Below are 16,005 nucleotides of genomic sequence, written 5' to 3'. Positions count from 1 at the left end.
AACAAGGTTCACTAGTACTCGCTTACCTCCACTACTTGGCAGTATTTCTTCGTCCGGTAGATAAATCCATAGTAGTCAAGTCACCGAAATAACGAAAGTTGAAGGCGTGCACGCCCGTGCCGTCACCGGCCTGTAGCACGCGTATCGATACGGAGTGCAGTTAATACACTGTCGGACGATCGGAATTTGCGCGCAGCGACTTCCTGTCTGTGTTCGTATGAGGAAAAAACTAGTTCCTGAAAGACACCCACCTTGATAAAAACGCGTTGCGAAATACATGGCCAAGTTATTGGTAAATAAAGATATTAGTTGCCATTTATGTACAAGAAAAGCTTGGGCGTGAGTATTTTTTAAAGAAAATAGTAATTGTACCTACAATCTAGATTACGGCATTTAAGGCAATTTTAGGGTATGCGGTGGAAATGCAGCTGCCGTGTGGTTGTGGGCGCCGTAATTTTACGGTTTGTTCTGAGGCTGCAACCACTTGCAGAGTATTTTCTGCGCTTTCGCGCGTCGACATCGCCCCGCGTTGACGGCGTCAGCAAAATGCACGGCGCCGTGAGCTGACGCGGGAGGAGGAGGAGGGGAAGAAAACTTTGAACGAACAGGTAGATCCAGCTTATAAGTGGGCGGGGTCCTCAGTCCAGCACTCCGTTGGTGCGGCCTGCCGTCTTCGCCCTTTCAGCGAGTTTAAACTGCTTACTTAGGTCCGAGCTGGCAAGTTCACTCTCCGACTGCTCCTATGTAGCTACGCCGATGTCTATGCTGCTCGCCAGATATCAGCGTCGACGCAGCGCCAGAAAGCATCCGAAAGCACGCGACATCGTCCGGATTCCATGTTCATCTCCTGGTTTGGGGTCATTACGTTCGCAGAAAACAACCATTTTTTTTAATGTGCGGTAATTTGGTGCCTTCAGGTAACTTACAAGCTATTTCTGGTCGAAACTGCGCAATCCTCCGTGGCTAGCTTGGCTTTAATCGGGGAGATCGGGGGATTGAGACAGCTTTTTGCCAGTTAAATACGGGAGCTCTCGCTACATCGCTTGTAGTGTTAGCATGGAGGGCTTGTCTGCGAGATCGGTGCGTAACGAACAAAGTTTATCAACGCCAGAAATCTAGCGGTGCATTCAATTTCATTCGCGGCTACCGTAGCCTGCATAGGGGGAACGATGAAGCGCGATAGCTTTTCTTGGCTTAAATAAGGGAGCTTTGGTTACATCACTTGCAGTATTAGCATAATTGACCTCGCCTCCAAGATCGGTGCGGAAGAAACAAGCGTTAGCACTGCCGAAATTTGTCAAATACGACCAAAACGAATCACCCGACAATATTCGTTGGCAGCCTCTGTTTAGGTACCAAATTCTTGGGTACACGCATTGTTTCCTGGCGTGGTCGAGTGGATTGGAGCTTAGGTGCTTGTGTTGTTTTGAAAGTCTATGGTTCGAATCTTAGCGAAGTCTCACGGATTTCTTTAGTTTTTTTTTTTGCAATGAGGGTGCCATCGACTTTTTTTTAAGGCAAAAAAAACGCAGAGTGCCTTGCCGTTTTACCTACAAGTGACGTTTGACGGTAAGCTCAGTATCAAGGCAGCCCCGAAATCTGCTTTGCTCACACTTTGAATGCATGAAGCTCTAGTCGGTATGTAACATCAAGGTTAAATCAAGTAGCAAGTAAAGTTGTGCTAATTGAGTCTTCGTTCATCATCCTATCTTATTTTGTTCATATTTGACGGCAATGACCCCCGCCCCTCCCCCCACCCCCCTTCCACCCATCGAAAAAAACCTTACAAGGCTCGTTGGCAACGTCGCTTCTAAACGAATTCTGCACTAAGTCCCTGCCTCTCTCCGTGAGGTTCGGTATTTGGCAAATGTTTTGAAGGTCAAAGGTTAAAAGCAATTGTGGTGGATTACAATACTTGCACAAAACCCCTCGGTACAAAACCCTTACAAAACACATTCAAAACCCCTCGGTAACTTCAGTACAGTACGGCTGCGGAAAGTTTGAAAATAAAGTGTAGCAGATGTAGCTAAAATAATTTAACCGCGATGGATATGTTCGAAGTAAAAAACGGACATACCAGAAACATCTGAACAACGTCAGCAAAATATGTCTAAATACCGTCCCCAAATGAAGCAGCAGCAACATCGAGAGTACGTCTTTAGCAAAGTTGAAAGAACGTCCGACATTAAGGTACCAACAACGTTATGTCAACATCCAAAAATTTTCATTAAAATATTGCACGTTGTACGGATGTTTAATAGAGATACTGCTGGGACATAGACGTTCGGATCTTTTTGGGACGTCGCAGAGATGTTAGTGGTTTGCTGGGAACTGAAGGAGTTTCTGATCCACAGAATGAAATTGAACTAGGGAAAGCTTGTGTTTCACAACACTAGTTGTTGCACACTCCCTCACTAAGGCAGCATTTCTGTACGTCCTTTCTTGGTGCAGCAGGTGGGGAATGAAATAGGATGAAATCTTGCAGAGTTGCACCTAGCAAAAAATGCACTTGCATGTTGTGGAAATAAAGGGATAAGATAAGCGAGGCATGGGAACAAATGTGACACGAACGATGGCTGAGTAATTTTTTCAAAACATGTTACACGCACTCATGCAGCTGAGTTTATTTCGTAAAGATTTCCACGAATATAAATTGTAAGTGGCAGCAACGCCATCTACACATATGAGGTTAACAGACACTCTGGAGGAGATCCTCAAAGGAAGACCGTTTGGAATTACCTGTGCGTTTATGCACAATAGTGGATGACTGCAAAATTGCCCTTTTGATCTTTGCATTTGTAATGGGCATGACCCTCCCTGTGAGTTTTAGAGAAATGTGCGTGTTTGTGCGTCAAGAACCTTATTTTCGTGTACTTGTACGTAGCTTACATTTTTTGTCATGCCTTCCTGCCACGATGGACCAACACCCCCCTGCCTGAGTGTCCATTGACTATATGTCCCTAACCGTGCATTTGAAATGGAAATACACTTTGTCATACGTCTGTAACTCAGATATCTTTGTGCATCTCTACTTTGCACGTCTTTGTGGCCGTACAGTCGTAATGCAATCTGTATTCGTAGTGGATACCCCTGTCTGAATATAAAGCACATGCTCCTGTCTATGTGCCTCTGACTGGCATGGTCCTTTTATTGGACGGTACCCTAGTGTTGTTTGGGTACATCCATAATCCGCATAGCCCTTCCCATGAACACATAGTCCATACACCCGCCTGTGTCTAAGTAGCTTACGTGTTCACAGCCATGCATTTGTAACTGGCATCACCCTGTCTGTGTACCATAAACCAGCATTCCGGTGTCTGTGCTGTGTGGAGGACAGATATGCTCCTGTTCAAGTTCTGCATACATAATTTGCACACCTGATTCATGGTTTCATAACTTTTTGATCATTCATAACAACATGCGCTCATCCGTGCACTTGTAGCAGACGTGTCCAGCTCTGTGCATCTGGTTACTTAAACAGTCTCGTGCACCTGTATGTAAGTCTAGTGTGAACATGGACCAGTGTATGTGTCTAGAATATATGTCTCTGTGTATGTGTCTGTCATTTACATAACACTGTCCCTGTGTCCACATCTACATAGCCATTTTTGTGCCCATATCCTGTATGGGAATTAGGCCCTGCATGTCTGCGTTTGTGAATTCGTAACTGACATGTGCCTATCCATGTCTGAAGCCTACAGGTTCTGGGCTATGGATATGTGATTAACATTCTGGTCTGTGTGTTTGCAATCAAGATATCCCAGCTAAGACATATTCATATCAGACATATTCAGCTAAGACATATTCAGACATGGAACATGGAACTGCATTTAACTGCTGACATTCATTCTTGCATGTGTGTGCAGTGCACATTCCTGTCCGTGCATGTTTAACCAAAATGTCTGTTTGCATACACCGGAAAATGAGAAGCTTTTCCTTGTACGTCTGTAATGGACAACTGCCTTGTCAAACAGCTGGAACCTAGACGTCCACATCCCCACGCCTATAATTTACTCAGCCTTGTTTATGCATGTGTAACTCGCAAGCTGCATTCATAGTTAACATGTTCGAGTCTACACATTGATCACCGGCATGTACCCCTTCTTTTTACATAACTCAGATGCCCCATTTCACGTGCCACATACTGATTGCATGTCCCTGTTCATGGAAGTGTAATTCACATGTTGCTATCCATTCATCCACAACCAGCCCACTGTGTCAATGCATACATAATGTCATGCCCCTGTCTGTGTGTCAGTAGCCTACTAGGCCTGGCTTGTCCACGTATAGACATCTGTAATGGATCTGGCCGTGTAGCCTACATATTTCTGTCTATGCATCTGTAATGAATGTGCCCTCTCCATGAGTCAGACGCACTTTTTCAAGTGTGTATAGAACCTATAATTTACTATCCATAAATCCATATCTTGAATCTCGCAGTCTGTAAGTTGGTACGTCATATTGCCCTGCATGGGCATCCATAACTGATATTCCACTGTCTATACATCCGTAGCTTCCATGGCCTTGTTCATTAACCTATATGGACTGGTTCTCTACACCATGCCAAGGAGCTGTACAGTCATTCTGAAAGAATAAAACTTGTGGGGTTATAGAGGGGTTACGTAGATTGGTTTACTTTTCCCTGCAATAGCAAAACCGGCGACGAGAGAGACTAATCCGTCTTCGTCTTCTCGTTTCGCCCAGTTAGCAAGCTATCTCCCACCCCGCGGCTGCGCGCTGTGCCGCGCCTGCCGCGGCGGGCCGTGGCTCACCGGAACAAAGGAAGCGACAAGTGTTTTCGCTCATTGACATTTATTACCGAATAATAAACATCCAAAGAGCATGCAGGCTAGCTGGTTGACGGCGAGGATCTAGTTCCTCGCCCGGGCACTTTAAGGGAATCGAGAGGTTCGACTCACCGCGACAACAGTCATCTCCGGGGGCGCCTCAGCGCGCTCGCGTTTGCCTCGCTGGGACGCCGATGGCAGCCATTGTCGCCCTCCTTTTTGCCCGATCCTCGAAGGAAGGATTTCGCTAGGCACGTCCTCTCGCCTCGCTTCCCGAGCTCCAACTCTCCCCTCGCAGCTCGCATCCCGCGCGCGCTCGCCGGCTTGAAGACACTCCTACGGCGAGGAGGTAGATCCCCTTCGTCGACGTCTTGCCGAGCAGGTTCCCGCGAGGAGCAAGCGGTGTGGCGAAGCCGAACCAAAGGGAACGAGCTAAGGTCGCGTTCCCACATCCCTCCAACCTTAAACGTTTCCGTACGGTGGAAAGGATAGTACACGGGGACATGTAAACGCAGTGGTTATCACATTAAACAAAGCATGAAGCGCCCCGCGCAGTACCTGTCCTTGCACTCGCCGTCGTCGAACAGGCATCGTCAGCCGCATGCACAATCTTACGCCCATGCACAATCTAACGCTCAGTTGTCGCAGGTAACACCTCTGAGGTGACGGTGCACACGTTGGCCCGAATAGGCATGCCAAGCACAGATGCAGTTTCGTCGTAGACAGCTGTGCCCAGGGCTGCTTTCGTCAAGACCCGCTGAGAAGGCATCAGCTGGCCCAATGCAACGGGGGCCGCAGAGTTCTCAGCCATAGGTTCGACGTAGCGCAGCACAACTCAGGCCAACACGAATTCACCCCGGACTCCAGAGTTCTCAGCCCAGGGTTCGACGTAGCGCAGCGTAGGCCAGATCGAGCAATTGTCACTCGCACTGGCGCCCTTCTCAGTCGGTGGTAGTGATCAGCAGGTCCCGTCCGGCCCTGGCCGAAGACAGCAGGCCAGGGTTTCGAAGCGTAGGGCTGAAGCCAACTTGAGCAAGTGTAGCGACTGCGCTGACAGATGACCGCCGTACAGCCGCTGCTCTCAGCCAGGAGACGCCGAGGACGTATCAGCAGGCCCAGGAGCCTCCCGACCGCAAAGTATGGCCCAGCACCGAAGTGACGCCAAGTCATGAAGCACATGACGGCGCCGCCCGCACCAACACGCCCTCCCTCATGGAGGTAAACAGCAGCCGCAGGGAGCTCCCACGGAGCCGCTGCCAGGCCGCCTCCGAGTAGCCGCCACGCCAGGACAGCCGGGAATGCTCCCCAGCTCTCGAACGCTCGTAGACCCGGAGCAGCAGGTGGCAGCAAAGACATCGCGTATCAAGCAAGCCTGGGTGACTCAACTCGCATTGCGTATCACATCAAGCATTCCCGCAAGCCCTGAACTCAGGCAAGGAAGAAATGCTATTCCTCAGCATCGGCCGCGTGGCACGACGCTAAACAATTGCGGCTGCCAAAAGACGGTTTCCGACAGCGCACAAAAAACTCTCTTGAGGCGAAGGAGATTTGTTTCCCCGCTACGCGCAGAACCACTCAAAACTAGCATTCCGACGACACGCACCCCGCCATTCAGTGGAGAAGAGGGGCCGTTTCCTGTCCGTCTGCTACCGAGCCACGTCCTCCTCGGTCGTGCCCTCTCCCACGCGGTGCCGGCTCCGAAAAGCCTTCGGGCAACACGCATCTTTGACAACGAACGACAACTCAGAGGCTTGCTCTACTGCCCCATTCGCACAGCCGTGAAGGAGACATCGGCTTTGTCGTCGGCCCTACCCGCTCGCTGCAATACAAACAGCTTAATGAGCGGCGGCGCCCATCGCGTCTTGCGATATCGGAACGCCCGGTGCCGAGCCGCAATACCAGACAGCCCTTACGGCACCCGCGGCCCCTGGCCACACGGCTCCCAGAGCCCGACTCCTGGAGTCGATAAAAGAGACAGCAGAGAAAAGAAAATCGGGCCAAACAACTCAGCTTCCGTGCTCGCTCACTTCGGCCTTGCAATTACAGCGCGGGCCTTATGCCCTAGCGCGTCATGGGTGCTGGACTTCAGAATTTCAGTGCCTCAATTTGCCGCGGCAGAAACGTCCCGCCTAAACGGCGCACTGAGAAAACTCGGCGATCACATGTTCTAGCACAATGTAGCAACGTTCACTCCGCTCTCAAGAAAGTACGCCTGCCTCCGCTAGCGATCTGATTCACGCTAGCAGTAGCACTTGTCAGGTTCGGACAAAGAACTTTTCTCACACCGAACAAAGACATGTTCCATGTTCCGAGAGCCAGCCCCACGTTGATGCGCCAGATGTGGGGTTATTGAGGGGTTAAAGTAGATTGGTTTACTTTTCCCTGCAATAGCAAAACCGGCGACGAGGGATACTTATCAGTCTTTGTCTTCTCGTTTCGCCCCGCTAGCAAGCTATCTCCCACCCCGCGGCTGCGCGCTGTGCCGCGCCAGCCGCGGCGGGCCGTGGCTCACCGGAACAAAGGAAGCGACAAGTGTTTTCGCTCATTGACATTGATTACCGAATAATAAACATCCAAAGAGCATGCAGGCTAGCTGGTTGACGGCGAGGATCTAGTTCCTCACCCGGGCAATTTAAGGGAATCGAGAGGTTCGATTCACCGCGACAACAGTCATCTCCGGGGGCGCCTCAGCGCGCTCGCGTTTGCCTCGCTGGGACGCCGATGGCAGCCATTGTCGCCCTCCTTTTTGCCCGATCCTCGAAGGAAGGAGGTCGCTAGGCGCGTCCTCTCGCCTCGCTTCCCGAACTCAAACTCTCCCCCCGCAGCTCGCATCCCGCGCGCGCTCGCCGGCTTAAAGACACTCCTACGGCGAGGAGGTAGATCCCCCTCGTCGACGTCATGCCGAGCAGGTTCCCGCGAGGAGCAAGTGGTGTGGCGAAGCCGAACCAAAGGGAACGCGCTAAGGTCGCGTTCCCACAAACTTTACTGACAAAATTGATCTCTTGATGCTCTAGGCACATACTATTGCCAACAGTTCATAGTGATGTCCTCACGCAAGAAAAATTCGTTCTGGTCCGGGATTCAATCCTGCCTATTCCTTGTGTGCCTCTGACCAGCTCCTGAAAGAAGTCAATGGTTTGCAATGAGGATGGCCCTTTCAGGACAGATTCAGAAGAAGGGGTCACTGTGCGGAGTTCAAGGGAAAGAACTTTGAACTATTGTAATATTTGGCATAAAGATTACTTCCACAATTAGGGAGTCTTGAAAGTTTTATGGCCGTTGCACAAAGGCTGTTATCTAGAGATCGCTCACTGACATCTGTTCACATGTCTGAACTTGTCCAGGTATACGTGATGTTGGTGCATTCATGGGCTACATATTACTGGTAGTGTCATCGTTACTAATTTTCTCAATTTGGTGCGTGTGCTGCCAACATGTTCTTGTCGATGCATCTCCACCCAATATGTATCTGCCATATGTACTGCATCTACTTGCTTCAGCGTTCATTGTTAATCAGCTTGAGTTATTATACATGGCAAAAAAGCTTTGTGGCTTTTCGCTAGGTTGTTACATCTCTAGAGTCGTGTTTCGATTCGTAAGCCAACCACATTCGAAATAAAGTTTGTTACGAAGTATCCATGCAATAAATTTGCTAATATTTTAGACTTCTTTCAGAGTTTTTAAAAATGTATCCAGATTGATAGCTTCAGCATATGATTTCATGTGCTAGAATTATTGCAATTTATAACAGGTAGGTTATTATGAAGTGTTGGACTGCCCTACACATGAAAGGAAATTGCATTGATCAATATCACTGTCACAAATATATTGTTCAAGATGTTAGAGGCAATGTCAGTGCATAGCTTGACATTACTATGAACTCTTGATTGCTAGTTAGCTATCTATAATGTAAAAAAACCCGATGCTTAAAATATGATACCAGACATTGGATGATGTATGACTTGCAAGAATATTTTTAGCAATTTTATACCTACGTATGGGCAGAGTCAGTGGCAGTTAGGGGTTCAAAACACCTTCATACATCAAACACTTATATTTGGAAATGGGTATTTTATGCTTTGCCCCTTCAAGGAGTCTTGGTAAGCTATTCCTCTGGACATTATATGTTATGAGCTTTCTTGAGGAACAAAAGTTTTTGCCTGTGTACTTTAACTCTGAATGTCAAAAATGCTGTATCTACGGTGCTAATGCCAGGAATGCATGATTTAATAAAATACAGATTCAGTCAACTTGATGGCTCCTGGCAAACAGAGTGGCGATAGTACTAAAAACAACTGTGCAGGCCTAATGGGGATTAGGGATCAATCGTTACGTGCTCTCCTTTGTGTGCTAAGATGTGGCGGATTATTCCGAAATAGCCGTTTCTGCATCAGTAGCGCATATTTTTCAGGAAATGATTTTTGATGGGCCTTCAGTGCCACGAATTAGCACAAGGGCTGTTATCTGCACCGAAAACACCCAGGCATGATTAATTTATCTCGTCTTTTAGGGCACCAAATGACAGCCTTCAAGCAAGTATTGGTTGGAAGTCAAATATGCTTCAGGGGAAATGGAATTGGTGTTGTGTAGGTTGTGAAATTACATGTATTTTGTGAACTTTCTTTTTTTATAAGTGTGCACGTGCTAAAAATTCTGCTTGTACAACTGGCAAGCAAACTGAAGTGGATATATATGAATTTTCCCATGAACTGGACATGAAATACTTTATTTGCCCTTGTAAACTAGTGTACTCATTTGCCGATAGTTTTTGTGCCGCAGTTTTTTCCTCTGTCGTCATTCCCACTGAATGCAGACGTGTATGATGGTGGGGATATCCTTTTGATGGTAGGAATACCCGACTGTATGTATTTGCATTTGCAGCAGTGCTGATCCCTGCAGCCCATAAAGGACTACAGTAATTTATAGCTCATATTAGCTTTGCAAGCAGTGGTGTGGCATTTCCATCGGTTTTTTCAGTCATGTGCCCCCCCCCCGCTGTGGCTAGGTGATCTTATGAGCATTCACAATAATTTTTGTTTTAATATGAAAAAGGCTGGTTGAGTGTCTGTGTCATTATCTGTTTTATGAAAAAGGAGAAACTTGTGTAGAAGAAGTAGTTGGTACATTTGTTTAAGGTTAGTCGTACTTGTGACTAGTACAAAGCAGTCATCAAAGATTGCGTGCTCACTTAACACATTCATGCCAGAAACAAGCATCAACATCCCTTTAACTGGCGTATTGAGTGACTCAGTGTTTTTGTTGACGTGCGATGGGCTAAAGCAGCATTCTAGTATAACCAGAAATTCAATTTTGAGAGGGTTTGAGAGAACTAGTTCTGGTAGCAAACAGCCGTTTCCGTGTTTGCAAGTCGCAAAGCGCAATAATCGGTGAAACAGAAAACAAAAAGGTTCCCGGTTGTGTTCGCTTTTTCAGATGACGTTCGGCTGCCAGAATACGATGTGCAGAAGCACCCCTTCAAAGGTACAGGCTTGCAAAAGCAGCCGCCTTTGTGAGGCCTTTTTTGCCCCCCTTGTCCATGCAAGCCTTTTTGGAATTTTTGAAATGCATGACATGAATGGTTTTTTGTCCCTTGACAAACTTTTTGCATTTGTTGTCCGCAAGACTACTGTTCTTTTTCCCCCCGGAAATAATTCTTTTCTCATTGGCTTACACGACCTGCGCTGATGGTAGAGTAAGCATTTCTAACCCCTGACACGACGCAGCGCAATTCACTTGCGCCTCTCTATCTCCCTCCACTTCTACATGTGAACAGGTCGCATGACAGATGACCCGCATGTCTTGGCTTGAAGCGAGCATCTTGTCTTTTCCAATAGTGCCCAAACATGCTTAGGTGAAAAGTTAGCCACCGTAATGAGCATAAGATAGTGTATTTTTTGTCCTGTACCGCACTCTTCTAGGCAGATCCTGTAGCAAGCATTACCATTACGTTTGGAGCTTTGGTGCAAATGCGTGAAACCTAAATTTTAGGGTGGCCGACGTGCCTTCAGTCTTAAAAATTAGGTGTTAATATATCTGCGAAAATTTTACTGCATGCATAAAAGTCGATTTCCCACATAAGATCACCTGTACCGTCTGACGTGCTACCGCTTTCTTTAAAACACACCCAGAAATTTCCGAAAATATAGCTATTACAGCTATGGGAACAATGACACACGGCCTGCTTGTTGAAGAATTGGGTACTGTGTTCCCAACACAGTTACGTCAGTCTGCAGATCTAGTGATTTTACATTTTTGTAAATGCTGCAAGGCCCCATTTGCACTTAACTTGGTATAGTACCACCATGGCAATAAAAATGTTTTAGAGGTCTATCTTGCTTTTAAACGTTTTGCTCCCTAGCATTTTCTGGGCCCAATAAAATCAATTTTGTATGACTCTTACCAGAAATGTAGCGTCAGGTCATTTTTGTGAAGTATCGCAATGAGATGAAAATTATATTTATATGGTTTTCTCACATTTTGCACCATGCTTGCAACTTTTCGCGCTTTAAAAACAGCAACCTTGCTCACTATGAAGTTACTTAGCAGCAATGGGTTTTAGAAGTATCTGTGGCTAGTTTATTGTTCCACAGTGTTGGAGGCACTTGTTGGTCATATTGGTAGCTTCTATTAGCCTGATAGGTGCTCTTAAGCATTTTGCAAAATGTCATGCACAGAAATGCGATATTTTATGTTGTGTTGAAAGGCCTGCAGAACCTTGAAGAAAGGGACTGGATGCCCAATGCAAGGCTACAAGGTTTATGTAATGCCTGAAATCGTCTGCCTGCTGTACGTAGAGCTGAAGTGAATTATTTTGATTAATTAAGTTTAGTATGCATTTCAGTACCTGGATATATTTAAAAAAATAAGGGGCAATAAATGGACTTTGGCTGAACAAGGCAGGAGTGATTGGAGTACAATTGGGGTAACCTATGTCTTTTTGTCAACTTTATTACGATGATTATGATGTTGGAAATTGCACCTAAAAATTATGATAGCCGCCTTGAGTTTTGGTCAAGAGGCCTTTCTTGTACATGAAATGACAATTTCTGGTGTCTGCTTGCTGGGACGTTGAGTAAAAAAATTGTAGCACTGCTACCTTTGAAAATACGTGTCGGAAATTTGAAGCTGCAATCGTGCCGTGGTATAATGTATACATAGCTTCCCAACCGTAATTGTGGCCAGGCAAGCAAACGAAGGTTGGTGCTGTTTCCACTCCTGTGGCACACTTCGCCATTGCAAAGCGTCTTCCTAAATCCCTAGAAATGTGACTATCAGTAGAAGTGTGCACTTTGGGAGTATCGCTAAGTAAAGGAAATGGACCGGTTGCCCCCTATTTTAGGCTGTGAACAGCAAGTGCGTCTACGTGCGAAAAAACAATTTCTTTTCCTTCTAACTCTGGGTAGAGGTATACAGCTACTGTTAGCGCAAACTCAGATCTCCCACGTGTGCGCGTCTCAGGCCAGGTAGAGCAAGCGACCCGAAGGGAAGCTCACCGTACTGTCTTCTTCCCCCCTTTGCCTCCTGCACTCTCTCTTTCTAGAGGAGAAGTCAGTGTCGTTCTCAGACGAGACCCTGGATTGCCACAAACAAAAGCAGCACTCACCGCAGCCAGCAGGTGATTCCTCTCTGCCCTCTTCGCTCTCCCTCTTCCCACCTTTTACTGGCATTACAAACGGCGCGGAAGGACGTACAGGGCGATGCGTCTCACTTCAGCTGCCCGAGCCCCATAGCTCTTTGCCTTTGGAATCCCCTCCTGAGCAATTCCTTCTTGTGGTCACCCTGCTGTGCTGATGGCAGGTCCTCTTTCCTAGCGTCTTCATATAGCGCATCTTCGCCGCATCAGCCTGCGCCTGTGTTCTGCTTTTTATTCTTCCGAGCCTGTGTTTACCTTTGGTATATATACTGCTGTCAATGACAAGAAACAAGAATACACTGAACGTTGATAACATCTTGTGGATATATGTGCAGTCCAGTGTGCAAGAAACACAAAGCTGGTTCGCTGACATGGCACATGACTTCGACCCAAAACTATCAGACCTTTTTGAAGGCTGTTATTTCTTTGGAATGAATTGAAATGAGCGCTCATTTCAGCTTAGTTCCCAAAAGTGCAATAAGTACTTTATCCTCTTAGGTGATAAGCTTTCACCTATATGCCTCTAGTGCGCTTACTAATTGGTAAAACTAAGCTTGAGCACTCCGTTTTTTTGCATCAGGGTTTTGAAATATGAACTCTTGGCCAAAAGTTGAAAAGATGCAGATATTTTTGTAATTAAATAGCTTATCTAAGATTTGGCTGCAGTTTAAACGTTTTGTTGATAAGAGGGAACATTTAAAATTTTGCGTTAACAAGCTACATGGCAGCATATGCAGTGATATGTTGGTTGTAGTACAGTTGCCTAAAGTGCTAGCGTGTCACTGTTATGTTGCATTACTTAGTCTTTACTCACTCAACATAAACATTTGTGTGATTTTTATTAAAGGGCAACTATTTACCTTTGGTGAAGCAGCTGAGGGGTGTAGCCACTATGCATCAGGTTTGGAATATTTTGACTTGTGTGCCAAACATAATTATTGCTTCACATGTAAAACTCTGCAGGTCCAACTAAAGGACCTGCCTTGATTTACCATTACTCACAAGCATGACAGGAACTTTTTCACTAAACTCTGCTCTTCCTAAAGAAGAGTGCATGTGTCTGCCATAAAATTCACTCACCACTCAACCTAAATAAGAACCAAATGTGGGTGCACCACAGCCTTCACAATATTTTTAAAGACCATGGTATTGCAGTTTATGTTAATTGCGGGATTAATTTCAGTTTCTGGTTCTTTTCTGGACAAAGTATTTAATTGTACTAGAATAAAGGTTCTTCACGAAACAACTAAATGAATTTACTAAGGACATTTTATTTCTCCCTGATACACATTGTCTAGAAATGTTTGAACGGGTAGTTTGGCACAGGCTGTGTACACCTTAGTTGCCATCTGTACAGGTGTGGGCCCTACACAAGCTTTAGCTGTTTTTGTATTCTTATAATATTGTTGTAATATTACATGTGGTAAAAAGTACGGTACATTTTTACGTCGCAGTTTAGTTAAAGGAATTTTTGTGAGCTTAACCATACTTGTTTTTGCATATAGCCTGTATGTTGCATCTCTGAGGTGTTGAGAAATGTTATGCTTTGATTACTCATCGAGTAGCTCCTGCTTCCTTCTATTGAGGTGAGCTTGCTTGTGTGGAGCGAGGCTTGTGCTTGTAATCGAGCAAAGATTTAAGGACCTCTGTGCAGAGTAATTCTTTGATGTCTGAGGATTAGACTTCACGACATATGAAACAGGACCTGTGGTTAGCATGTAAAGAAAAACCAGTGGTGGTTGTGATTTCACACACGTTCCTTGCTTAGTTTTAGTTCAAATATTCGAGCCCTTCAATATCGTGTGTTGAGTAGTAGTTTAGTTGTCATTGGCATAAAAATGTGGTAAAATTCGACCAAGCAAAAACGCCTAGAATTAGTTAATTAATGACATAATTTCATTCTTCTTTCTACAGATTATCATTCTTTAATTTTCAGTGGTGTTCAGTACAGATTGATTTCTGTAATTGTCCACAAACCTTACTTATTTAAATTTGGTCCACTAAAGAATGCAAAAAATTCAGTAATCTGTCAGTGAACATTTGTTTTCATCTATTGTTGGTGGGGGGTTCTTTAAAAAAAGGACAAAAACAGCCGGTATTGATGGCGCAGAAAAAATTTCTAGTAAAAAATTGGCATAGATGAGGCCCAGATGAGCTGTAGGATGCGATTCCTATAAGCAATTCTACTTTAGAATCAAAGGTCTAACTTTTCCAATTATTGGTATTATGATTTCGTAACTTTATTGCCTCTGGTAAGCAAACTGCTGAAACTGATGGTGAGAAGGCTTAAAGTTAAAATTAGCTCAAACGTATGAATGATTTGAATTACAAGTGCTATTTGCATTGCAGAACTCTTGATTAATAAATGTGTAATCAATTGAATGGTTATGTGTCAAGGTCAAACAGGAGGCTTTGCACTTCTGAAAAAATGTTTTCGAGCATCTGTTGATTTGCCTGACATTTTACCCAAGAAACTTGCACTTCTAGGTCAATTCCCAAAGTCCAAGAAAGCTAAGTTGATTCACTAGAATATTTGTCATGGGAAAACCAAGAAGTGATGCCATACACTTTGAGATTTTATGTACATCTTTCCCCATCTTGGGCTTTCTGCTGCGCCCTACAGTAAATTTGGTCCCACAATAAGAATTCGCCCTTGTGTCCACCATATGGTGTTGCACAAACATCCATGCCTTTTGTTTAGAATGGTAATGGATGGCCACATGCATTCTCCAAAATAGAAAAACAGAATCCTAAAAATGTGCACATTCCAACACTTTATTATTTTTCGAGTTTGACATGTTTTGCTTGATGCCTGAAATTTTCCCTTGTTTGCTGTCTGTGTTTGCATGATGGCAACTGAATGCGCAGATCACATAATCAAGTCTCTCAGTTCTGCTGCAGAGATGCACAGGTTAAGTAACTCGTCGTTTTTCTCGCAGCAGAGAAACCGGTGAAGCCTGCAATCAAGGGCCTAAGGTCGCACTCTATATCAGGTAAATCTGACTATGTTTGTACAGTAACTTACAAAGCACACGACTAGGCGCCCACAAAATGGGAGCTAGCTTCTTTAACATTCCTTCTGCTCTTTTTTTAATTCAAACCATCAGGCACACCTGTATTATTGCAAATGCATCAGACAAAATCCAAGCACATCGAGCAGTTTACATCAGTGATAGATTTTAAACAAATATAGGTGTAATTTCTGTTTTCAATTCGCACTTATACAGTTCATTGTATGGTGCTCTGAATACAAAAGACAGGGTTGTGCCATCCAGCTGCTTTCTGTTTCTGCAAGGCACCAAACCCAATATGTTTGCTAAAAAAGGCACTCATAACAAATAGTTCTTTTTTTCACTACAGCACCAACATAACACACGTGTGTCATTCTATTTGACTTTGTAAATTCACTTGTAGGCAACTTTTATGGTTTTGTCACTGTGCTGACAAGCAATTTGCTACACACAGCAGCAAAATAAAGACCAGGTGCTTTTTTCAGGCTTATTGGGCATTGTTATGCTAAGTTTGTGCTTCTGCCTTTCTTTTTCCCCGTAGATGATTACTCTGGAGTGACATCTGCTATACCAG

At 45.2% G+C, this 16,005-nt stretch overlaps 1 protein-coding gene across 22 annotated transcripts in view; it reads left to right on the top strand.

Moving 5' to 3' along the window:
• The window catches only part of LOC144168811 (coiled-coil domain-containing protein CG32809), a 119,106-nt gene that overhangs the window by 53,189 nt on the left and 49,912 nt on the right, over positions 1-16,005 (top strand). For 6 of the 22 annotated variants that reach the window (XM_077697789.1, XM_077697792.1, XM_077697801.1 and 3 more), the window contains 5 exons: positions 10,221-10,268; positions 12,328-12,402; positions 13,268-13,321; positions 15,360-15,413; positions 15,973-16,005. In XM_077697789.1, coding sequence (XP_077553915.1) covers positions 10,221-10,268; positions 12,328-12,402; positions 13,268-13,321; positions 15,360-15,413; positions 15,973-16,005 — 264 coding nt within the window. The remainder of the gene's footprint in view (positions 1-10,220; positions 10,269-12,327; positions 12,403-13,267; positions 13,322-15,359; positions 15,414-15,972) is intronic. The other 16 variants (XM_077697783.1, XM_077697785.1, XM_077697784.1 and 13 more) reach the window with 16 other exon arrangements.

The sequence above is a fragment of the Haemaphysalis longicornis genome, unplaced genomic scaffold, assembly GCF_048455015.1.
Source record: "Haemaphysalis longicornis isolate Haplotype H1 unplaced genomic scaffold, Haemaphysalis longicornis Haplotype H1 scaffold_2, whole genome shotgun sequence".
NCBI classification, from domain to species: Eukaryota; Metazoa; Arthropoda; class Arachnida; order Ixodida; family Ixodidae; genus Haemaphysalis; species Haemaphysalis longicornis.
The sequence above is the reverse complement of the archived record's forward strand: the minus strand, read 5'-3'. Positions and strand labels throughout refer to the sequence as shown.